General features: G+C 36.3%; 1 protein-coding gene across 1 annotated transcript in view; it reads right to left on the bottom strand.

Annotated features, from left to right (window-relative positions):
- LOC149797064 (scavenger receptor cysteine-rich domain superfamily protein-like) overlaps window positions 1-25,726 on the bottom strand; it is a 99,941-nt gene that overhangs the window by 59,292 nt on the left and 14,923 nt on the right. Inside the window, exons 7-13 of the mRNA XM_089961736.1 lie at window positions 23,924-24,071; window positions 23,215-23,375; window positions 22,755-22,905; window positions 20,309-20,460; window positions 12,019-12,178; window positions 6,814-6,974; window positions 3,001-3,160 (exon numbers count right to left, since the gene is read on the bottom strand). Of these exons, the coding sequence (XP_089817862.1) occupies window positions 3,001-3,160; window positions 6,814-6,974; window positions 12,019-12,178; window positions 20,309-20,460; window positions 22,755-22,905; window positions 23,215-23,375; window positions 23,924-24,071 (1,093 nt within the window). The remainder of the gene's footprint in view (window positions 1-3,000; window positions 3,161-6,813; window positions 6,975-12,018; window positions 12,179-20,308; window positions 20,461-22,754; window positions 22,906-23,214; window positions 23,376-23,923; window positions 24,072-25,726) is intronic.

The following is a 25,726-nucleotide window of genomic DNA, read 5'->3' as shown; positions in this document are numbered from 1 at the left end:
AGAAGCAAGAGAAGAACCAGAAAAGTTTCGGGAACAACCTCAATATATAATAACGAGTATGTCCGCCTGAAAATTCTTGAAAACACATGCGCGTTTTTCCAGGAATGAGTACGGCTGCAAAAGTACGCTTTTATTGCAAGGAAAAAATCATACGCCACACGAGAATTGATAAAATGGGCTTATCGCGAAATTTATCGTGCCAATAAGGTGATTAAGGATGATCCGAATTGATTATATTTATTGTACACGTAAATAACCCGGTAGTTCGTGTCATGCACGACCCACTAGTGTACCCAGATCCACCCACCACGGTATAGTCCTCGGACTACAAGCTTGGCGCAGCAGCAACATAGGTGCCCGCCAAAAGAAAAGATGGCAGACACTAGGTGGTGTTAACACCACGGTCATTCAAAGCTGTTGGCATGAACAAAGTCAAGACAATAAATTAACAAAGTTCTCCACGCAGCGGTTTCATTAGATATATCCTGATAATGTTATCGGTCAGGTCAATCAATTAGAAAATCTTATTTGGAGTTTGTGCACCTGCAACAATGTTCATCATGTCGTTAACGAAACAACGGCAATCAGCGAGAGGTTGTACACAAGTAATGTCCTGGGACCAATGGTGTATCTCGAGCTGATCAAAACGTTAATCTATGATCTGTACAGCGATTAATCGCCGCGATTCATATGGGCTGGCACCACTACATCAATGTACCAATTATGTTGCCAAAGCGCGAGAGCCTCATGCACCATTATATGGATATCAAATATCGAGACGGTGCGCACCAACACGATTTTTTACATATTTGATGGCGTTCTTGAAGACAGACCAATCAGCATTCAACTTTCTGATATTGCCACGAAAATAGTTACGATTGCAAACGTCGCGGCGACAGCTATTGCATCGCCAAAGGAGAAATTAAATCGCTAAAAGAACAATTAAATCTGGCCAGCGCTAATATAAAAAATTACAGACTAAAATGGTGATTTTCTACGCCCGGATCACCAATCAATATTTTCTGAGAAAATCTAAACGGACTTTTTAAAATATTGTCAGTTTTTTCTTCATACTACCCAAATATGTAGCAACTACATTATTTAGGGTTATTAGTAATGTGATTAGGCTTGCTCAAATTGTTTCTTTAAATGTAGAACATTTAGTTTTACGTGTCCTGACATTAATGGGTTTGCTATTTGCGTCTTTGATTGAGATATACAGAGAGCATGTAGCAGAATTTACAATGCTGGTTTGCAAATTTGAGATTTCTTGCTAGAGAATATTACCCTGGTTTGTCTGAGGATTAGTAGCATATTTCAAGACGTAAGGTTAAACAGTTCCTACAACTAGTATATGAAAACAAATTATTGTTAATTTCATGATAAATATTGATATTTAACATTTTTAAAACATCGTAGCATTTCAAAGCCCGAATATTGATAGAAGTAGCAGATTTGATAGTTGGAATACTTCTTGTTTCCCTTTTTGACTTATGCCCCTGGTCATATGCCGCTATACGAAGCCTTATATTGATTTAGCGTTTTTTTACTTCTTCTTTGCCTCGTCTTCACTACTTATCAGCACTCTTCATCGATCTTTCTTGGAAGGTACATCTTGTTTACATCATAATTTGGATGCAGTCTACATGGACTGACATTAGACTTCTATCATTTTAGCCATGGATTTGTTGTTGTATTTTTTAATCCACGGTTTCTGCTGTGTATCTGACACATTTTCTAACAATACATATTGTTAACTAAGTAACAGAAAAAAATATTTTCAAGCACCTCACTCTTATGAGGAAAATGTGTATTTAAACGTTATTAATTTGAATTTATTATTGTATAATTGATTGTGTATCCACTTTTATGGTCAGAACATTTTTAATGAGCGTTTTCTGTTTGAACGTTGTACAAGTATCCTCAAATACTATCATACTGACTTCGAACTTAACTTTCGTCAAGAATGTGAGAATAATACTCAGTCATAATGTATCGGTGTTGAGAGAGACATTTCACTAGAAAGCACATTCACGTTTCTGACGCACAATTCTGACCCTCGAGTGTAATGTCCTTTCCTACACCGATACATATGAACAATTATATTAATCTCACTCGTCTTCTAAGCATGTTTCATGCAGACATTTTTAGGAACTACATGATATTTATAATATACTTGCTTCCCTAGTTGAGTCAGCCCCTGATTATAAGATATATATGTACTTCGTACTTTTTCTTCCAGCTAGTCTGCCATTGTGATACGTAGAACCATGATCGTGTCAAATGTATAACTCCAGTTGTATGTGAGTGGTGATAATCATTGCTATGTTGACCATGATTGGGTTTTTTCTCAAATGAAAATAATTAATATGCATGAAGGTCTTCATTGGTAAGTTTGCATTTATGCTCTATCAGCACATTAGTTCGGGATAATCAGTGCTATCGCGAGCAGCCTTATTGAAACTGAGTTTCTGACTTGCTTCTGTATATTATTTCTTCTTTGACCTCTTTTTGACAGTTGTTTTGTCTTTTTCCATCTATTTTCTTCGATAGCCAATATGCAGCGTTTGGGGTAGGGCTTTTCGTGCTAGGTTGGCACTCATTCTGGATTAAGTTCTGTGAAAAAATTCTGTATGATTGCAAAGAAATTTATTTACCTATGATTCTTAATTTACCTAATTTCAAAGTTAAGCAAACTGGATGTTACATACCAATACCGCAGGCGCGTGCATTATAATATACCTTTCCATTATATTTGTGTAATATCTGGAAACCGACAACGCGCTTAAGATCATATATTACCAACAAATGATGAATATAAATATGTAATTCTAGTGACATTGCACAGAATAACAAAGTGCGTCAGATCAAATGTATTTAGTTTCCGTTCACCTTGCAAATGAGGCAAGCTAAGGTACGTAAATGTTAACGTATGTAGTACCCTTGATCTAATGAATCAATGAGCTGATTGTGTAAATTACCAAACCGCAGAAAACTTACCAATAACCAAGAGAGCGACAAACGGCAGCGGCATCGTTCTGATCCCAGTTATCGTCGCATAAGGTGTACCACCGACTGTTGACTTTAATCTCTATTCTACCTTCGTATTCAGCCTGTCCACCCACCAGTCGTACAGAGTGTTGTGAGTCTCCCTCAACATCTATAAAAGCAGAAACAGAGATACACTAAAGACTTTGTGTCTTCCAGACAGATTCATAAAATTGTGAAACAATATATTAATCAATAGCTAGTAAATGTTTACAAATAACACTGGAACTACCTCGTTCTGGTTACAGCAATTCGCAGTGAAAGATTGCGCATCAATGGTATCCTCATCTACAAACTCACAGTGTTCTGTTTGTGGCTTGGTAACGGCAATAGCAGACCCTGCAACTGCAGATGAAGGGGAGGGCATGTGATATGTACAGTGCGCAATAATTCATATAGAAAGTCTCTAAACATATATAAATATTATGCAGGATGCCATGGCTAAAAATGTCAACCACGCCATGGCTAATAAGGTCAACCACGCCATGGCTAATAATGTCAACCACGCCATGGCTAATAATGTCAACCACGTCATGGCTAATTATGTCAACCACGTCATGGCTAATAATGTCAACCACGCTATGGCTAATAATGTCAACCACGCCATGGATAATAATGTCCACCACGCCGTCGCTAATAATGTCCACTACGCCATGGCTAATAATATCAACCACGCCATGGCTAATAATATCAACTACGCCATGGCTAATAATGTTAACCACGCCATGCCTAATAATGTCAACCATGCAATGGCTAATAACGTCAACCATGCCATGACTAATAATGTCCACTACGCCATGGCTAATAGTGTCAACCATGCCATGGCTAATAATGTCAACCATTAACCACGCCATGCCTAATAATGTTAACCATGCCATGGATAATAATGTCCACCACGCCATGGCTAATAGTGTCAACCACGACATGGCTAATAATATCAACCACGCCATGGCTAATAATGTCAACTACGCCATGGCTAATAATGTTAACCACGCCATGACTAATAATGTCCACTACGCCATGGCTAATAATATCAACCACGCCATGGCTAATAATGTCCACCACGCCATGGCTAATAATGTTAACCACGCTATGCCTAATAATGTCAACCACGCCATGGCTAATAATATCAACCACGCCATGGCTAATAATGTCAACCACGAAATGGCTAATTATATCAATCACAAGATGGCTAATTATGTCAACCACGTCATGGCTAATAATGTCAACCACGCCATGACTAATAATGTCCACCACGCCATGGCTAATTATATCAACCACGAAATGGCTAATTATATCAATCACGCCATGGCTAATAATTTCAACCAAGCCATGGCTAATAATGTCCACCACGCCATGACTAATAATGTCCACCACGCCAGGGCTAATTAGCTCAACCACGCCATGGCTAATAATGTCAACCACGCCGTGGCTAATAATGTCAACCACGCCATGGATAACAATGTCATCCACGCCATGGCTAATATTGTCACCCACGCCATGGATAATAATGTCAAACACGCCATGGCTAATAATATCAACCACGCCATGGTTAATAATATCAACCACGCCATGGCTAATTATCTCAACCACGCTATAGCTAATAATGTCAACCACGCCATGGCTAATAATGTCAACCACGTCGTGGTTAATTATGTCAACCACGCCATGGCTAATTATGTCAAACACGCCATGGCTAATAATGTCAACCACGCCATGGCTAATAATGTCCACCACGCCATGGCTAATAATGTCAACCACGCTATGGCTAATAATGTCAACCACGCCATGGATAATAATGTCCACCACGCCGTCGCTAATAATGTCCACTACGCCATGGCTAATAATATCAACCACGCCATGGCTAATAATATCAACTACGCCATGGCTAATAATGTTAACCACGCCATGCCTAATAATGTCAACCATGCAATGGCTAATAACGTCAACCATGCCATGACTAATAATGTCCACTACGCCATGGCTAATAGTGTCAACCATGCCATGGCTAATAATGTCAACCATTAACCACGCCATGCCTAATAATGTTAACCATGCCATGGATAATAATGTCCACCACGCCATGGCTAATAGTGTCAACCACGACATGGCTAATAATATCAACCACGCCATGGCTAATAATGTCAACTACGCCATGGCTAATAATGTTAACCACGCCATGACTAATAATGTCCACTACGCCATGGCTAATAATATCAACCACGCCATGGCTAATAATGTCCACCACGCCATGGCTAATAATGTTAACCACGCTATGCCTAATAATGTCAACCACGCCATGGCTAATAATATCAACCACGCCATGGCTAATAATGTCAACCACGAAATGGCTAATTATATCAATCACAAGATGGCTAATTATGTCAACCACGTCATGGCTAATAATGTCAACCACGCCATGACTAATAATGTCCACCACGCCATGGCTAATTATATCAACCACGAAATGGCTAATTATATCAATCACGCCATGGCTAATAATTTCAACCAAGCCATGGCTAATAATGTCCACCACGCCATGACTAATAATGTCCACCACGCCAGGGCTAATTAGCTCAACCACGCCATGGCTAATAATGTCAACCACGCCATGGCTAATAATGTCAACCACGCCATGGATAACAATGTCATCCACGCCATGGCTAATATTGTCACCCACGCCATGGATAATAATGTCAAACACGCCATGGCTAATAATATCAACCACGCCATGGTTAATAATATCAACCACGCCATGGCTAATTATCTCAACCACGCTATAGCTAATAATGTCAACCACGCCATGGCTAATAATGTCAACCACGTCGTGGTTAATTATGTCAACCACGCCATGGCTAATTATGTCAAACACGCCATGGCTAATAATGTCAACCACGCCATGGCTAATAATGTCCACCACGCCATGGCTAATAATGTCCACCACGCCATGGCTAATAATATCAACCACGCCATGGCTAATAATGTCCACCACGCCATGGTTAATAATGTCAACCACGCCATGGCTAATAATGTCCACCACGCCATGGCTAATAATGTCAGCCACGCCATGGCTAATAATGTCCACCACGCCATGGCTAATATTGTCAAGGATGCCATGGCTAATAATGTCAAGGACGCCATGGCTAATAATGTCAACCACGCCATGGCTAATAATGTCCACCACGCCATAGTTAATTAACGCTTAACAATAAGACAGAGCAAAGCTACATTTTAAACTGTTAGACGTAAAAGGCAAGAGTTGTATTACACCATTCTATAAAATTCACAGGGCTATTCAGATGCGTTAAATCTACTGTTTACGGACATCGAACTTCCACTATAACTAGTATGTATTCATGAGGTACTTGAACACACATTGTCAGTTTGCTCTTCAAAAACACTCTGGCTTGCGCTCGTAACCCACACCGTTTTCAATACTAGAAAGTCATTATTTACATGTAGATCTTAAGATGTTAAAAAAGACCTTACTACCTTTACCATTATACAGCGATGGATTTCACGAACGAGCGTATCAAATGTCTGATCCTGAATGGAGATTCAATTCAATCACTGAACAACAATGGCGTTGACCGACTAGCAAACGTCGTACAGTAGTCAATTATTTTAGCTGGACATCTTTTTATTGATAATGTAAAAATATATAAATGTTTTATAGTCTGCAAAATCTAAGAAAAATCTGACTTCATCGTTAAGTCCAGAATATCCACTTTTAAAACTAAATACTAAAAGCATACAATTACGTACGTTCACAAGACATTGCTATATCGGCATAAGGACAGCTTTCTGTAGTATTTACTTCAAAGATACAGAAAGGTAACCCGCCATTGCAATGTGTCGACAGGAAAACAAATGAGCCGGGCTGCTGGTCAAACGCAGTACTCATAAGTACTCTTCCGTAGACTTTCCTGTATGAATGAAAAGTATCCTTATCACATAGGTTATGCACAAATTAACTTATACAAGTATTTTTTGAAATGGATATATTGTGATATGAAGGTGACCTATGAATGGTACAGAGTTAAAATCTAAATATGTGCTCGTGTAAATATGTACTTATGTTCATAAGTACACATATGTACGCATATTCAAGTACAAAGACGATATAAATTTATAAAGGTGCAAACTATTTTGTCATACCTCTGCAAACATCCATGTATTTTCATTTATGTGTGAGTGTGTATCTGTCTTCAATTTGAGACGAAATAGACATGGTGATGGAGGTGGTAGTATTGGCGTTTAAGGTGGTGGTGATGATTAGGTGATAAATACGAAGAAGAATAAGAAGGGTCCTTCATCAATACAAAAATTATCATCATCAACAATGTACTTATTGATGCGATTTTGTATCACTTACCTCATGTCCTTATGCTAATGTTAATTATTTGGTCATACAGATACACCTTTGTAATTTAGAATATGTAACTTACATACCGGTCTCTAATCACCATATGAATGCACTCAAGTGTGGCCAATACTGTATTGTGCAAACTGTATGTGTGCAAAGATCAATACTGAGTGCTACTTATGTCAATGTGAATGGGGCATCATGTTACCTTTGCTGGACAGTATACATATATATTAGAATGAATGAAACGCCATGTCAGTTTGGAAATCATCATTGAATGGGATAATTCATATTGCTATCGCCAGAGAAAATAACATTCTGTGTTTGTAAAATATGTATATGAATCTACACGTTTCCCTGTTTTAATCTAAATCTCAAACGTTTAGTCTCTCAGGTAAGAACAAATCACCATTGTGAATGTGCATTTTCTTTTTCTGCAAATTGAGTATGTATATCGAAATCTCTGAATAGTCTACGGGCTATGAAGGAGCCTAGTCTCTTTGAGTGTACAGATGAATTTCGGTACAAGCGTCAGTTAAATGTGGAAATATATTTCTAATGCCGAGCAAGTATATGCATGTATGTATATATATATATATATATATATATATATATATATATATATATATATATATATATATATATATATATATATATATATTGAGTTCATCCACTGATGCATGAGTAAATTTCCAGCATTGAGAAATCATATTACCGCGAAATCCGTGTATTTCACCTTAACCAGGGCACATATGGAGTTACTTCTCACTGTAATATTGGAATAAAATCTGGATTTGTAAGAAATCTCTTTACGGATGCAGTCTTCAACTTTATTGCTGTTTCACGAAGAGTTATATAACTTTGTGTGGTTTTGTGTAACCCGGATGCTGCGTCGATGATGGTGTTGGTCCGGGGGAAGCAATTGGTTTCAAGATGGATTCTTCTGGACCATGCGTGGTTACTCTTTGGCCATTCGAAAAGCTGTGAAATCCACAATATCGCGTGATTGTTCCGTAGGAGTCACATCATAGATAATATAATATGTTCCATATTTAAATCAATTTAATTCAATATCACTACATGGGTTAAAATTATATTTACATGTGTCTTACTTGTCGATAAACCATACAAGTTTCATACTTGTGAATACATTTTATCCATTGATCATCTCTGATGATAGAGCCATTTATTAATCATATTCGTTCAGAAGATCTACATATCGATTAAGAGGTCTCGAGTGGCCGAGTGGTCTAAAGCGCCCACCGTTAAGGATCACTGCCATCTCACCTCTATCTGCGTGGGTTCGAGTCTCGAATTCAGCCAATGGGGGTATGTAAGAAAGCCTATCGTGTGCTGAAAAATGGCGTTAAATCCCGCAACAAAAACAACAACTGTCTGCGTGGGTTTGGGTCTCGGGCTCGGCTAATGTGGGTATGTGAAAAATCTTTCCGGTAGCTTCTCGTTGGTCATTGGTTCTTTTCAGGGTTTTCCCGTGTTCTTCCTCCACCATTAATACTGGCCGTCATGTATAACCTATCTTGTGCTTAAACATGGTGTTAAACCCCATTACAACAACAATACATTGATTGAAGCTGGTGATAGGCCCATACAGTACTCTTGTTACATTTGTTTATAAGTTCCATACCTTGATTGTTGTCTCATTATTTGTTAATGTTCTCATTAATTTCCCTGAAGAACAATATCACTCTACTATATACATTCGTGATTTCTGTGATCCTCATTCTCAACGGCGTCAGATTCAGTCATTGTTCATTTGCATTACATATATAGCTCATTCGCAAAGTTGTTTTCACAGTCTTTGTTGGATCCAATCCCACAAGTGTTCCATCCTGTTTATTGCAAATCGAACCTGTCCTTCTATCGCTACCCTCAGATGAGAAACTTCAAATTCCAAAAGTATTGGTACACTTTATACTCGTAAGACTAATACTGTCGAAGATTCATTTTATTTCACTCAAACGATATAGAAGGAGTTCAAGATCATTACACCTTACACACGTACGTACACAAGAACATACACTTGCTAACGTAATTTAACAGTAGACGATAATATCTAGGACTGTTGACCCATGGTAGAGATCTACACCTGGATTCCTCTGGGAGTCTTCTTTGGTTGATCAGGAGTCAGTACAGTTATTCATAATCACAGTCTATAAAGACAGATGGCAAGAGATATGTGGACAGAACAGAGCATCTGCTCGGGTGCAACATGGCCCGTTTGATCAGCCTTTGCAAACGGACGCGTCTCACTATGTTGCAATATTGTCGGGCGACTGGATTAAACAGTTCTGAACGAGAGGCTGCGGTTGACTATGTGCAGCATTCTCGAGCTTAAATCATTCTCACGTGCAAGTTATTATATCATTACCCTCCAACGCCTAATAGACTCAGGTGATATGACAGTGAGGGAGTAGAAAAAAAGCAGTTTGTTGTAGTTGGAGACCAGCACACAAGCAGGCCAGGGCACATTTTGCATTACACTGAACTAAATCAGTAATATAAACTTACAGCCCTTTGTGCGACTGAATAACCATATTTAGAAGTTCGCTGCGCATGAGGAAGGGGTTATAAAAGGTGTTCTAAGCATTGCCTACTTCACTTTAAAACTGGATAGCATATTGTGGTAGGTGGCTATCTCGCCTAAGTGGTAGTAAATCACACAAGAAAAGAAAGGTGACACCGCACTGCACCAGGGAGACATTAAGTTGGCGAGTGATAACCGGATGAAGTTGGAGCCGTCTATACCTACTTCTTAAGTGGCGGATGTAAAGAAAACCAACATGGTGTTGGGTTTGCCACTAAATCATGGCTAATCAGCAAGTTTTAACATGTTCCGAATGACGTGAAGAATAGACTCGTACAAACGAGACTCCAACATCTGGAATAAGAGAGCAAACAACTTTCAGCATGCGTGATGTGCGCAATGACTAACTTAGATGAAATCAAAAGCAAATGATATGAATCCCTGTAATATGTTATCGATGAAGTGTCGAAGGCATAAAACCTCTTTATAGTTGCTTGTTTCACCGTAAGAGTTGGCAAAGATCACCACATGATCAGGCATCATTGTCATAAATGGCTTTCGCACATGTAACAACATTGGACTTGTCCAACTGAGGAAACACAATCAATTAATCACCAACAACGTCTTCCGCCAGCTAAACGCCATTGAGATGTCTTGGATGCATCTGCACTTTAAGCAATAGTATTTCACTGATAGGCAGGATGTCCAGTAGACAAAGGCCAGGAGAGGTGCAAGATGTTGGAGTGATCACGGACTTACAGTTTCCAAGATCAAACCTCATATTTAGTCTAGCAGACGACCAAGGGTACGAAAACGCGACCAAACGTTCAGTGTCTCCAAAATTGAAATAGGACATTATGAAGCAGGCATTCGTTTAACAACAATCCAAGAATGTTGAGGTGAATTGGGTATCCTTTGTATGCATGGTGTACTCGGCAGCATCCAAAAGGCACAAGTTTTGTTTGATGATAACAATGTTTTCCGACATACGGAAACTAAAAGAACGAGACACACAGAGGAAAGTACATGATCATCGAAGACGGCATAGTTCAACAACAATAAGAGGACTGTCCAGTGCCTGATATATCTGAAAAATGAAATGTGTCTGTGTGTGTGTATGTAAGTGTGTGTGTCTGTGTGTGTTGATGTGTGTTTAGGGTTGATAATCTCCCAATGTATACTCTAAATGGGCATAGTGGAAAGAAAAGAGTTTTCTAAATGAAACATGCACTGGCATTTACCTTTCGGTACTTCTCTAGCATCGCAGTATCTAGTCCTTGGTCACTATTTGCAGCTTATTCCCACCACAACTCCAACGTAACACACACACACATGTGTGTGTGTGTGTGTGTGTGTGTGTGTGTGTGTGTGTGTGTGTGTGTGTATATATATATATATATATATATATATATATATATATATATATATATATATATATATTTAATGGAACAATACATATTTGCCCCTGGATGAATCCTTAATCCACCTACAGCCAACACCACCCGTATTTATACACAGCATTAAATTTATCATAATCTCCAGTATATAGACGGTTATTAAATATTGGGCATAAAAGAAGAAATATCCGTATCTGTCTGTCATTTTACATTGCCCTAGAGGTAGTACTTACCCTCAGGAACTTGCCCAGACGGCTCAAACGGGTATCCGCAAAAACAAGCTTTCCACAAATACAGAATCATAGTTATCTTGTTTCAGTTTCTCAAATACAGGTTAAATTGTATGACATTTATCTAGTGATGTGTTTCATTTGAAGCCAAATTAGTTTTTATTTTTAAAGTAAATCCTAAGCGTAGAATTATCATTCATAGGCTTCTGATTTAAAAGAAATATAGAATGACTTGAATATTACATGGAAAAAAAACATTTAAGTCGTTAAAATGATATTAATCTTTTATACTTTCACATTACCTTTAAACTTAAGGATTATCTTATTTAATAACTTATGATTGATGAAATTAATACTGTCAAAGAAAGCTAAAAAAAAAATCTTAAATTCAATATTCAACATCACGAAAGATGACTACTTCTTAATGCATACCCTTTCATATCGCTTGAGAGTGACTGGCAAAATAGTGTGGCTTCTGTGTCCGTCCATACATCGGTACAAACTCTGTGCCCTGTGTTATCCAAATTGTTCTGTATCTGCAGCTTCCCCTCCCAGTTGTGAGCACCGCCTACGAGTCTACCATTTAGACTTCCTAAAATTAAGAAAAGGACACACAAAGTATAATTCACAATAACAGCTAAAGTTCTATCAATGAACATACCAAACATTGTGTTAGTGCCCTCAGATGCATGCTAATATTTACTTTAAAGAATTCACATGCTTTTACTTGCTGACATTTTAGTATGTCTTGGTAGAACTTGTACACAATTTAATATCATGCCCTTAGCCAACTAACTGTAGAATTCATATCTTCGGTTATTTTGTCGCATGCAGTTGTTTCATACAGATCAACATCTCAGATCCTTTAAAAATGTAGAGAGCTCACAGTAACGACACACACCAAATACTCTGGCTATGACAATCATCTCCTTAAACTGCTTACAATACTGCAACTATGTGGACTTGTTCTTTGACTTTGCCTCAACTATATATTGCGCTTCTTTACGCATAGTATGCACAAGGGTACGTTCGCCTATGCAAAGTAAAATGATTATGATTATTTTAGAACATCCAAGGATATGAAATCCATGATTTTATATCTTGATTACAGTAAGTCCTCGATCTAATTCATCCCACATCATAAGGGTAGGTGTACATTTGAACTAGAGCATGCACTTTCTAAGGTTTTTAAAGGTCAGTTAAACTAAACAAATATATCAATAGCCGGAAGCAGGCCAAGGTTACCCCTGTGCTCAAAAGGCTATAATAATAATGGTATCAATTGCTATAAATACAATTATTTGCAGAATGTCATTGGGTTAATAGTATACTGAAAAATGTTTAAACTAATTTTTAATTTCTTCTCCACAAGAATTGTATTGTTACGTTCCATTTTGTTATTTTGCCCAGAGCTTTTACTGTTAGATGTCTTTTATCATGCTTTTGATGATGAGAAGGATATCAAAACGATACATTTAGAAAAAAGAAAACCTTTAACAGTGTATAATATTAATGTCATCTCTTTACGCTATATTGATATGCTGTTGTAGATCAGGTACTTAGCTGAACAAACGAAAATGTCTATCTAACCGAGACAAATGACAGTTCTGAATCGCCATTACTCAGAGTAGATAGATACTGGTGTTCATGTCCCGTAAGGAAGGATATTAGTTACGCTAATATATCATGACTATGTAGATGAAGTTAATCCTTTGATTGGTTTATTTTGCAGACGACACGTTTATGTAGAATTATGCCACAAACTACCTAACGAGAGATCTTTTCAAAACTGATACTTGGTTAAAACAAGTATATTGAGGATAGCGTGAAGGATGTCCAGAGAAGCCTGATCATCGTCCTATATTTGTGGATCAGACGCAAATTCACGAAGAATCACCATATCAACAGTCCGGTTCAGTTCTGTCAAACAGTTAGAGTTCGTCTGAATACGTCTGATATATCCTCATTACAGTTTACAAACTGCTTCATGTTTTATGAAATTATGACTCCGCCCTGGATTGAAAATCCATAGAATGTTTATTTTCTACAACCAAAGACCACTTCTGTACTATGTATACGTAGTATGTGATATTTGTACCAAGGAAGGAAATGTCGTCTACATGAAGTTCATACTGAAAACGTAAATATTATATCAAGAGCAAAGGGACTAATTAATATAAACTAACTATTTTCCGATGTAGAATGGAATACTTTGGAGGAAAGGAGTCAAACAAATTGATTTCTGCATTCCTCAGAAGTTCATATTCCATCTCCCGCTATGATTGATATTCTTGCTTATAGCAGAACTGTGAAAAGCTCAGGTCAGCTGAATTTCTTCTGATGTTTTGCTCTTTCCCCAATATATATATATATATATATATATATATATATATATATATATATATATATATATATATATATATATATATATATATATATATATATATATATATATGGCGTTTGGTAGAGTTCAGGTGAGTTGTTCCCAATATAATATTTAAATTACTATGGAAGTCCCACCCAGGATCGATTTTGTAGGAAGTGAAATCAGTCATAGATAGAGGTAAAGCTCCGAGCGCCCAGTCAGAAATGAAGACAGTTAAATCATTGAGGACAAAAAGGTGAAATTCAAAGGAAAAACAATTTAATACAATTTACTATTCAAAGGATAATAATTTACAAATCACTCTTCTTCCTCTCAACCAAGTGATCGCCTAGTGTATCCTGTGATTTAAAGCGTGAGATCAATTTTCCACCTGTCCTTGTGTTCTACTCATCTGTATCTCTCCTATCCCGCCAATTCATTTTCTCCTTCAGACTTCTCTCCTAACTCCTTCTCCTTGTCTGCTCCTTCTCCAATTTCTCCTCCTCGACTTCATTTCATCCTCCTCCACGACTCTGCTCTCCGATTAATCTTCGATTCACAATCGACTTTTCCACTAGTCTCTATTTCGTCTCTCTCCTAGAGACTCGGGACTAATCACTCAGGCAGTCGGTCCCCTAAAAGCTCCCTTTACGAAGCTTTGTCTTTCTTTATAATTTCCAAAGTTTTCCCCCCAGTTCACGAGTGGTTTCCCGGAGTTATTGCTACAACTTCTAAGCATGATGTTTCACAGTGACTGGGGTTTCTAGTCTAAAGTACTCAGTTAAATTCGGGTTGAAATGGTGACCACACCCTCTCTAAGTTCCGAGTGGATATCGATTCTACACTGTTCTATTCAACTTAGCAGACAATGCTTCGGCCTTCTGTCAACGTGGTGAGATTTACGACGTCATTAAGGGTCCTTTGTTCTTGAACAAAACTTGCATTGTCCACATGTGAATTTTGACACCCAACAAAGCTGGGCTCTTGTAACAATTACGAACAGGACCACTATAGCCGCGGGATATAACATATATGTATGGCTTCTAACCAATTCCTTTGTTCTTGACTATCGTAATTGCGGGCAGGCAACGTGACTATATATAACATTGACAGATTTAGATAGATAATGTTGTTCGGACCACATAATTTATAGTTTACACCCATTATATTTGAATCTCAACCAGTTGTTCCTCTGTAAATTTGCATCCAATGTAAAGCTAACAACCTTGTCAGTAATGTGACGAAATTTAAACTCATGATTCTCGTAATCCAAGGGTCGTGGATTCAATACCTTCCCAGACCAGACCATGCAATGTATGCCGTTGGGAAAGGTATGTTGCTTCTTTTTCTTCGACAAAATCTTGACAGTGTCATAAAAATCAACCACCTCTTCGTTTGTTATCATTTATGGCCATAAAATTTATAAAATGCAACAATCCTGAATGAAACAAATTAGGTTAAAAAAGTATTAGAAAAATTTAAGTAGCAAGCTGGTGGAAAGAGCACTCCAGTATGCACATTCCCACTGTTGTTAAATGATGATACATCGCACAAGATATTGCAAGATTTTAACTACAGGTACAGTCGTGCTATAGGGCCCGGTCGAATTTGGGACCCGGCCCAGACAGGACAGGTCTAACAGGACAGCAATGTGCGGGGTGGTACAAAAAGTGTGTTGTGGGGCCCTTGTTGAGATAGTTATAACACCGGTTTGATTGTTTTGCCTTTTCAAAGCATTTTAAAATGGAACACATGCACGTAAAATGACTAAAATTTGCAATAGAATAATAATCTTCATACAAAACATTTAGATATATCAATCTCTTACAATACAATGTATTAAATGGTGACAAAATGAATATCTCATAAACGCTGTACAGCCTTTTAAACGTTCTGTCTCCACCAAGTTGTAGCATTTTTTAGAGAAATTATACTTAGTTATTGAAAGCTATTCTCTTTTAGAGAAACGACTTTTACGGGAAATCTCTAGATCATATTCTCAATGACGAACTATAAAACATGATTGGCCAGAATAAAATATGATTACAGGAGGGGGGATAAAAAATGTCATGGAAAATTCCCATTAATAAAAGCTCGATATTCCAAAGTTGACATTGTGTCCTCAATGAAAATAAAATACCTTTAGCTATATTATGGTTGTACCATTTTAATTATAACTCTGTGACTTAAGATTTTTCTGACAATTTATTTTTTCTAAAGGGGCATCGGAGCTGGGGCGGCAGTGCGTATGCATACTGATGACGTGTTATTTGTCACCTTGGTGATGATATTGGAACAAGGCCAGTGCATGCAGTACGTGTTAAACAGTGAATAACCATGGATTGGATAACTGTAAGTGACTAACGCTCTCTCTCTCTCTCTCTCTCTCTCTCTCTCAATCCGTGCAAAATATATGATATTTCATTATTAAAATTGATTCCATGTTAGAAAATAAGAAATGCAAAACATGCTTCTGAAATGTGTTACTGGCGGTGCAAAGTCCATTGACGATATGGACTATGTCGTTGCCTTGTACAAAGACGACGTTGATACGACCAACCTTGCAACACAGCTAGAGTCCTCGAAAGAGCTCGTCAAAAGTGATGGTGAGGATGTGAATAGACTCATTGTGCAGAACATTGTTGTAATGATACAAGATACGAAAACAGACTCTCGCCAACTCTTCTCCGAAGTTGCGATTGCGTTAAAGCTGATCTTCGTAATTCTAGCTATACATGCCACAAGAGAAAGATCATTTTCCACTTTATGAAGAATAAAAACATATATGCATCAGCATGACCCCGCATTAATGATGATATACGTTCACAGTCAGGTTACGGACAGCATGGACATACGTGCTTTCGCACATGACTTTCTGAAATCTAAGGAAACAAACCAGGCCAATTTTGGGACACTTTTAATCAGAAGTGAAGTACTAATGTGCTGATGTAAATGTATGGTCTTAATTAAATTTTCAAATAATTGTTTTTATTTTTTTAAGTAGTAAATTAAACAAAGAAAAATAACCGATTAAATGTTACTTTGACTATGCTCATAATGTTCCAAAATGCTCATTTGCCCGTGTTAATCAAAACCAAATCAACGGAGAAGAAACATGGATCTCCTCAAGCCAACAGGAGGGGGGAAACACCCTCCCGCATCCAATACCAATGTCCGTCGGAGTCCTAGTTCCGGCGCCCCTGATTGAGACTACAATTATTCATTTCATTTAGTTTAAAATTTCACAACTTTTGAATTAGAATGGATGTAATAATGAATGGATGTAATACTGAATGAATGGATGCAACACTGAATGAATGAATGAATGAATGACTGAATGAATGAATGAATGAATGAATGAACAAATGAACCAATGAATGAACAAATGAACAAATGAGCGAACGAACAAACACATGAACACATGAATGAACGAATGAACAAACGAACCCACGAACGCACGCACGCATGCACGAACCAACGAACGAACGAAGAAATGAATGAATGAATGAATGAATGAATGAATGAATGAACGAACAAGCCAAGAAACAACCGAACAATAAAAACAATAATAAACCAAATAAATAAATTATGAAACATATGAATTTATAAACAAACGAGACTGAATTAAAAAAACTAATTCGACATTACAAAAGTATATAATTGCAATATTAAATATAAAACTCGCTTGATGTATTTACAAAAGCACTCATTATTGTATGTTAGAAGACAAAATGGACATTACTTTTAAATCAGTGTTTATTCGGTGTTTTATTAGACCAAGTCATAAAACAATTTAACCTCTTAGAGGACTTGTTTACAATACAACACATTTTTATTGCATTTAATCAACTGCAGTCAGTGTTTTCTCCATGTGTTCTGTCTAAAATTACTTACTAGCAGAGCAAATGAATTCAATTGAAATCTTGGATGACTTTAAACAGAAATATGAAAAATAAAGTCTTGGTTTAAATACTTTTGACCCAGATCCTGGATATTTAAGCGTGTCTTTGGTTTTTGTATAAAATTGAGGTACACACAATTATTCATTCCTGCTTTAAGTTCAGTCTGTGAAATTATGTAATGTGTAATGTCTTTTCCAGAAATAATTTAAAACGAATTAGTTATTCAAATTATTCATTATATTCGCAAAGTGCTTATTGATGTTTTGCACTGAAACACTACTTTCTGGTTATTGAGGACTAATTTAAAGACCTTCTGGAGCATAGCATGGTGGAACATCAATGCTATTGGTAGATCAACTCGTTGAAATTGTATCAATACATCAGCAAATTCAAGATTTATATTCACTGTATTCTCAATACTGCAAGTTACTATAAAATTTTCATTTAATAACTTAAAAAATTAAATTATGTGTTGCTTTAGCCAAACTTGTAGGTTTATCTTCTTTCTGTTACTTAATCAAAGACCATAGAGTCGTGACAGATTGATCATTCGTAAATTTAACAATTTTGTTATTTGTATTTTTTCTTGTACAGTCAATATTTCTTTCGTGTGCTCACCTCTCAATCGGCACATTCGCCCATATGTGTGTTTGTTTCCTTTTTAAATTTATACCATTTTAAATGAAAACTAATGAGCTCTCAAATGAAATCAATGAGACAATGTTTATATGTCGCACTAAAACATGTCCAGAGAATAACAAAACCTCAGGATGTCTTTTTAAATAGTTCTGCACAGATATAAATCTCTGTCTCTCTGTCTCTGTCTGTCTGTCTCTCTCTCTCTCTCTCTCTCCCATGAATAATTTGTGTCCTGGTAAATTACGTTTTATTCATCACTGATAAAACGACAATGAAGATTACTTTTTATGGTCAAATTGGTAATGAAGTGACTCTTTTAAATTGTTGGTTGGCAATATACTGAAAATTCCTAGTGATTCTGGTTTACATGAGATATCAATGGCATAACTAAAATATTATCAGCAACATTTTGTTACGAGAGGTCATATCATTCATGAATGGGTTAAGAGTTTTTAAACCTTTATTTGAAAGAAAAATGAAGTATAATTTGTATAATATAGTTGCACGTTAAGCATAGTTTTTGTTCAAAGTCGTACTCATGCCATCTATGCCTATTTACATTTTTGCAGCTGATTTATAAAGCACCTTTTTTTCTTTCTCAAAGAAACAATTAACTGGCTTATTGTATTTCAAAATCTATTTATTCATTCATTTTGAACGTTCACACAACAGGATAATCTGGAACAATACCGTTCGCTGTTATGCTTCATTATTTCGTTAGAAGTGGAAAGAAATGGTAGTGAGAGGTAACACTGATAATATTACTAGGCTTTAGAAATATATAATATATTTACAACAACTATTTCCTATAATCAAACAAATAATCAATAGCATATATTGAATTTTCACACGGAGAAGTAAATGCAAATAACAAAAACATTAGGTTTGCTACAATATGGTTCTTTCAAATCACTGTTATTTTTACGATGAAACCTTACACTATTGAAATTAGGTTGAATTTACAAATGGATAGGATGCTAAATGATGAGTTTTAATCCGGTAGATAACAAAAAATAAAAAATCTTTACGGTGTTAATTCCATATATATATTTCATCCATCACAAAATATTTAAAATGGTAGATTCGCCATTGGTTTAGATAATATATCGTTGTACCACATACTTAGATATATCCAGTGTTGCATATAAAACAAATGTCTATTATATGGTATGGGGTAGTAAGAGATTCAGACAGACTGAAGACACAAACGTTTGCTTTATGTTCCTGCATAATTTTACACGCAGCAAACCGTGTTTGATCGCCATCCTTATACGGTAAATTATGAAGTCCGTAGATTATATGCATTTTCGTTAACATAAAATATACATAAACACAACAGTCTGTAAACAATCAATTCTTGCGATTTTACTTTTTTTACGGCTGACATTACAAAATTGCACATACGTCAATCCGTTCAAACCTAATTGTTAGATGGAAGCGGAGACACTATTTCAGTACGTGAAACCGATCAATAAGGTCACTTGACAACTCATGTGCATAAAGGGGTGCTGGAATAAGTGTGCCAGTTTCGATCAAGAATAGAGATGCGTCACCCAAGTGAGAATATATTTGTAATTCGAATTACTGATATCCGAATGACTAAATAGAATATTATATACCGAACATAATTGTTGTCCTTTGATCAGTCAATTCTAACATTTCCAGTCTTGAATTAGGCTGTAGAGAAATGTAGCTTGGAGACAGAAGATGCATGTGCTACTGGGGAACTAAATACAGTTGTCAGCTAGTTTGACAGACATATCGATATGTAGATAGACATACTCCAGTTTGCAGTCAGCTTGATAGATAGACATACCTGTGCAGTTGACGTAAAGTCCATAACCACTGCTGCAATATTTGCTTGATCCTTGCTTGCATTCGGCAACATTTGATTCCGTTCCGCGAATACATTTTATGGTGGGCCTCGAAGCAGTCACAGATCGCAGTAGATTGTAAAATGTTGGGTTCCTGAAACGTCATAAAAGTGTTACCTTCAAGTTTAGAAAGTTGCAGAACAATATCGAATTGTGTGCATGGGTTTATTTTGTAACCACGTGGAATAATATGGAGTGATAGGTATACCGTTACATATATATAAGGTACAATGGATGAAGATGGAATGAGACAGGTCATGATCTACTGAAGAACATAAAATGAACTGGCGAGAGAAATGCAGCAGTAAGTTTCGTGAAAAGCTGTATGTGTCAGTTTGTTAACATCGGCAACGCTTAGTTATTCTTAACTAAAGTATCCAGAATTTCAAATCGGAATTCCTCATTCTAAATGTTAAATCAACGTAACTACGTTAGTTGCCCCTTTAATAAAGAAAAAACATTATATTGAGTTTATATTGGCTAATTGGATGCATTTAATTTTTTGTATTCAATACTTCAAAACTTACACAAGGTGTTTCCACAATTAGCTTATGCAGCATTCAATCCGATAGTATAGCAAGAGGTAGTTAGATTTGTCATTCTTATTACGTATGCAATAGTGTCTAGCATAATGGTACATGAGAAAACTAGTTTTATATTTATCGCTATGTAATATTATGATCAGTGGCGGCACGAACGTGGGGGTTGAGTGATTGGAGGTAGGGAGGGGGTGCCATCAGGAGTTTTTTTTATTAATTCGGCAGTTGAAATTAGTATAGTATTGCACCTTTCATTTTGTTGTATCGGAGTCAATTCTTCACAAAACTTATATTTTGTAGAGGGAGGAGGGAGGTTGGCAACTGACATAAAAACTGTTATCTGTAGCAAAGAAGGGGAGCTACTAAAGAACATTGCCAACGGCGGGCGCCTTGAACCCCTTCCTTGGCCATTGAGTATGGCCGCTTTAGGAAAGGATTCCCTGAAGTCATCGCCTGACATATGGGTGTCACTGAGATATATAAGTCAACATTCAATATAGCGGACAGTAAACCTACCAAATCTTTGCGAAAGTATCGAAGGATGAGTTGTCAGAGTAATCCGCACAATATAATTACATGTCATTTTGTAACATCACCATCATTAACATCGTTGTAGCCATCATCATCATCTCATCATCATGGTATTGCTGAAGCAACAAACCAATAATGAAAAGGATCGACTACTTACTTTTCCGTGGGCTATGCTTTTGGAGAAAAAGGTAACACCCAAATAACTTGAAAAAGGTACTCTTGCTCTGATTTGTAAGAGCTCTAAATCAGTCATATTCTGTTGTTTTATCTTGGTATTAAGGAACAAAACACTATCTTCGTCTGATCATGAAAAAGTCGGTCCATAAATATCGATAATGGGCCATAAATTGAGTGTACACGTATTCCATTATGGAAGTTACCAATATATGATAACTAAATAAAAACAATAAATGTCAATTTAACAATTCGCAAATGATTTATAAAATGTCGTTTCAATATTTGTGAATTTCGTTTTCAAACTATATTGCGGTTTGAAAACTGTTATCGTATCCGCACACCCTCCCGGTTGTTTGCATCCCCCCCCCTCGACTTTAAAAACAAAACGCAACAGGAGCAAAACAAATAAACAAAATTAGTCATTTAATGTATTGATCTATAATTCTAACCCGGTTGTCGCCTGGGGTGGGGGTCTTAAACAGTCAGTTTGTTGGCATTTCGAAACGAATTAGAGTTTCTTCAGTAACACGACCGCTATATTTGCATGGGCATATCTATCATTTCAAGCCTAAAATGTGATGTAATTATCTGTCTTTATCAACATTAGTCCAACTACTCCCTTGCATTAGCGCCTTAGTAAACTGTTTCAGCAGATGAGCATTAACAAACTGACTGTTAGCATAAACCCTCATCATCATCCATATTCGTGGTCTTTAATTTTATATTTTCTTTTTGGAGGAGACGAAACTATACCTTCTTTAGAATAACCTTAATGAAACAATCAACAATATCCTATTATATAGATAATTTAACATGCCGGAGACATTTCTTGAGTTTACTTCATTTCCATGGTATCTTACCTATATATGATTAACGCTACCGCAATGCTCTCATCCATTATTAAAGTATTTATAATCCGTTGTGTGTATATGAAACATTATGATTAAGAAGGAATCAACTAAGCGCAATTTTTTGCTTCCTTAAAGACGATAATACCACCAGTACCAAAAGTGTGTTTATTCAAATAATTCTTACGCTAACGTTTGCCAGTGGGTACTTGTGATACGATACCCTGTGTTTGTATTCTTAATTATTGTTAAACTTATATTTGCGGAAGAAGGTTTAATGCTGAAATACATACCAATAATAAGTGTTCAAGCCTAGACTTCGACAAATTACTCGAGCTAAATTTCCATCAGCATTATCTAAGCATATTGTTTTCCAGTCATTTCCAATCTGTGCGTATCCCTCTGATGGGTAACGTCCTCCAGAGAGTCTCACGCTCTGATGACCTGTATATTTTAAAATGTAATTATTGCCCAGACAAAGAAATCAAAAACTATTCTTCCATCCACCCTTCTATCTATATATATACACACACATAAACACACACACACACATACATACATACATACATACATACATACATAAAAGAGGCAGATAAATAGATGACCATCACCTTAGCTTTTGTCCTAAGTCCTCATAGAGAAGAATAAAGTGATATTTTTGTGATAATCAAAAACGTCTGAAAACTAGCAGATAAACTTTCGATAATAGTTAGCTAAATTATTTAAACATAATTGTCACTGGACCGAGCTTACAATCTATTCCAACGTCTTGGCGGTGAGAGCAGCTGTTAGGACCCCACGTTAGTGATGGACATTGATCTAGCCTAGCTTCTGTCCCATTACATGATAAGTTGTTCAGCCATATCTGCCCTGTTCCCATGCCATATTGAGTGTACGTATATAGCTGAATTGAGCTAGAATGTGAAAAATAGGATGACTTGATTCTCATACTGAATTTAATATTGAAACAGTGATTGCGAAAATTTTTAATTTGATGCTGAAATAGTTAACTATGTGTAAATTATGACTGTCCATGTGTTCATTATAATTATTTCCTAGTTATTCTTTTAGATAATGATTTAACGAGGAAAAGTAATATTGCATGATATTCCGTCCTGTATATAAAGAATTTGAGGGTTTTCCACCTGACATTGGTATAGCCAATGTGATATTCCTAATCAGTATCAATTAGGTGATTTAAATGCTACGGGGCATTTGAATAAATAGACTCATCATAGAAAAGTACAAACATATTTCATTTTGTTGTCACACATTTGATACGATTTAAGTTACCGAAATTGTTTCAAATTGTTTTGTTTTTAATTAGTCTAAATAATACGTCGTGATCAGGATCATCTATCGTTTAGAAAAATCTTTATGGCGAAGTATGCATTTATTATAAAGAATGTTTTGAAGTAGCTACCACAATCCATTTGTATCGATACCAATAACTTTCTTTTACCTTGTGTCGTAGCCCAACATGTAGCAAATGACTTCAGCTTCCCTAGAATCAAATCCATTGTTGCACACTGTTCCCCATACACCATTGTGATACACTTCAACCCGGCCTTCGAGTTCACTGTTCCCCCCAACAAGTCGTATGTTATTATCTAAATATTGAGACGAAATTAAGAGTAAATTAATACATGAATGGTCTTATCATGGCGAGACAAACGAGGTTGATATTTTAAATACAAATAGCAGAGATCTACTACAAACGTTTAGTGCCTAAAGAACAGTGCCTAAGAAATGTTACTGCTCTGAATATTTCGTGTTGTTGAAGTCACTTTACAATAATATTATAAGATTTCAGCATATTTTTTAATTTGAACTGAAGAGGTCCATGTGTAAGTAAAGTAGCAGCAGAAGAAAATATTGATTCTAATGAAGTGAGTTCATATTAAGCCAGAATCCTAGATATGCCTTCATTTTGATTCTTTCGAATAAGAAACCATCTCTTTTTTGACAGTTGCAAAATATACAATGATATATAAGTATTTTGTTAGTACATGCATATGAGACTTTATAAACAAGAACTATTTATGAATCTTAAATTTATGGCAGAAGAATCATTTATGATGTTTATATTTATTACTCAGTTTGGTTCTTTCTACCTCCATCATTTAATTTAAAACATATATGATATATGCTCTGCGTATTTATGTCCTCGTTTACAAGTTGGCCATATTATACTGATTATTTGTTTAATGATAGGCAGTCGGTGTTGGGATAATATTTTGCTAACCGAGTAACCAGCTAATTGGTGGATACAGTCATCATACTCGTGTTTATTTTCTTTCATAAATTGTTACTTCTCAGAATACTTAAAGGATCTTTAAGGTTTTTCTCACCAATAAAGTGCTTAGTATTTAGATATATTGACAATTATTTCCATTGGGTGTTTGGCAATTGTTTATGTTACTTAGACTGTAGTACCGATATCCAGTTTAAATTGTGTATTGATATATCGACACAATGTAAAGTAAGATAAAATAAGCATACAAATTGTGAAATTAGAAGCTTGTGTAAATGTGATCCCTAGTTTAATTGGAGGAAAGTTATAAGTGTTTTTGTCACTTATTTTAGAACCCTTAAGAGGCAGCGTCAGTTCAAGCACGGTCATTGAAATATAAACGAAACAATGACATTAAGCCAAACTCATTCGTTATGTCTGACGCTATATGAGGTTATGTTTATCTCCACCGGTTCTAAAATGAATGTATGAACTAGAATGGCATACTAATTCCTCGTGATTGGCTGATTCCTGACCTATGCATAGTCTGCTGCAATGGTGGTATACTGGATGACTTTATAACATTTAATTTTCATATTGACTGTTTTTGAGACAGCTATATTTCGAGGTATGGTCTGACTATCTGACATGGTAAAATGAAGAAATACATACTAGTAACTGAAGTTCGAAAGGGAGTATACTTGTATCATATGATCAGATTGATCATAAAAGAAGATATGTATTTGTTTAGTCCGCATTTACATGTGACCCCTAGTGATAGACATCGTTATAAACTGTTACACTGCAGATATCGTAGCGATATGACAGAACAATTGTTAAAGCTACGTTAAAAATCCAAATAATACACACACACCACACATACACACAAACGATTATTTTTTTCTGCTGCTTATTTTTTCATTGTCATCGAAATAATTAAGGAACCATTAGGAACTACATTTTGGTCATGCTAAACGTATAAAGGACGTTGTTTTCTCAAATATATGTAGCATTTTTGATACGTTAGAACGT

The sequence above is a fragment of the Sinohyriopsis cumingii genome, chromosome 6 (genome assembly GCF_028554795.1).
Source record: "Sinohyriopsis cumingii isolate HCF-2022 chromosome 6, ASM2855479v2, whole genome shotgun sequence".
Classification (NCBI taxonomy): domain Eukaryota; kingdom Metazoa; phylum Mollusca; class Bivalvia; order Unionida; family Unionidae; genus Sinohyriopsis; species Sinohyriopsis cumingii.
Note: the sequence above shows the minus strand (reverse complement) of the source record. Positions and strands in the feature narration are given on the sequence as shown.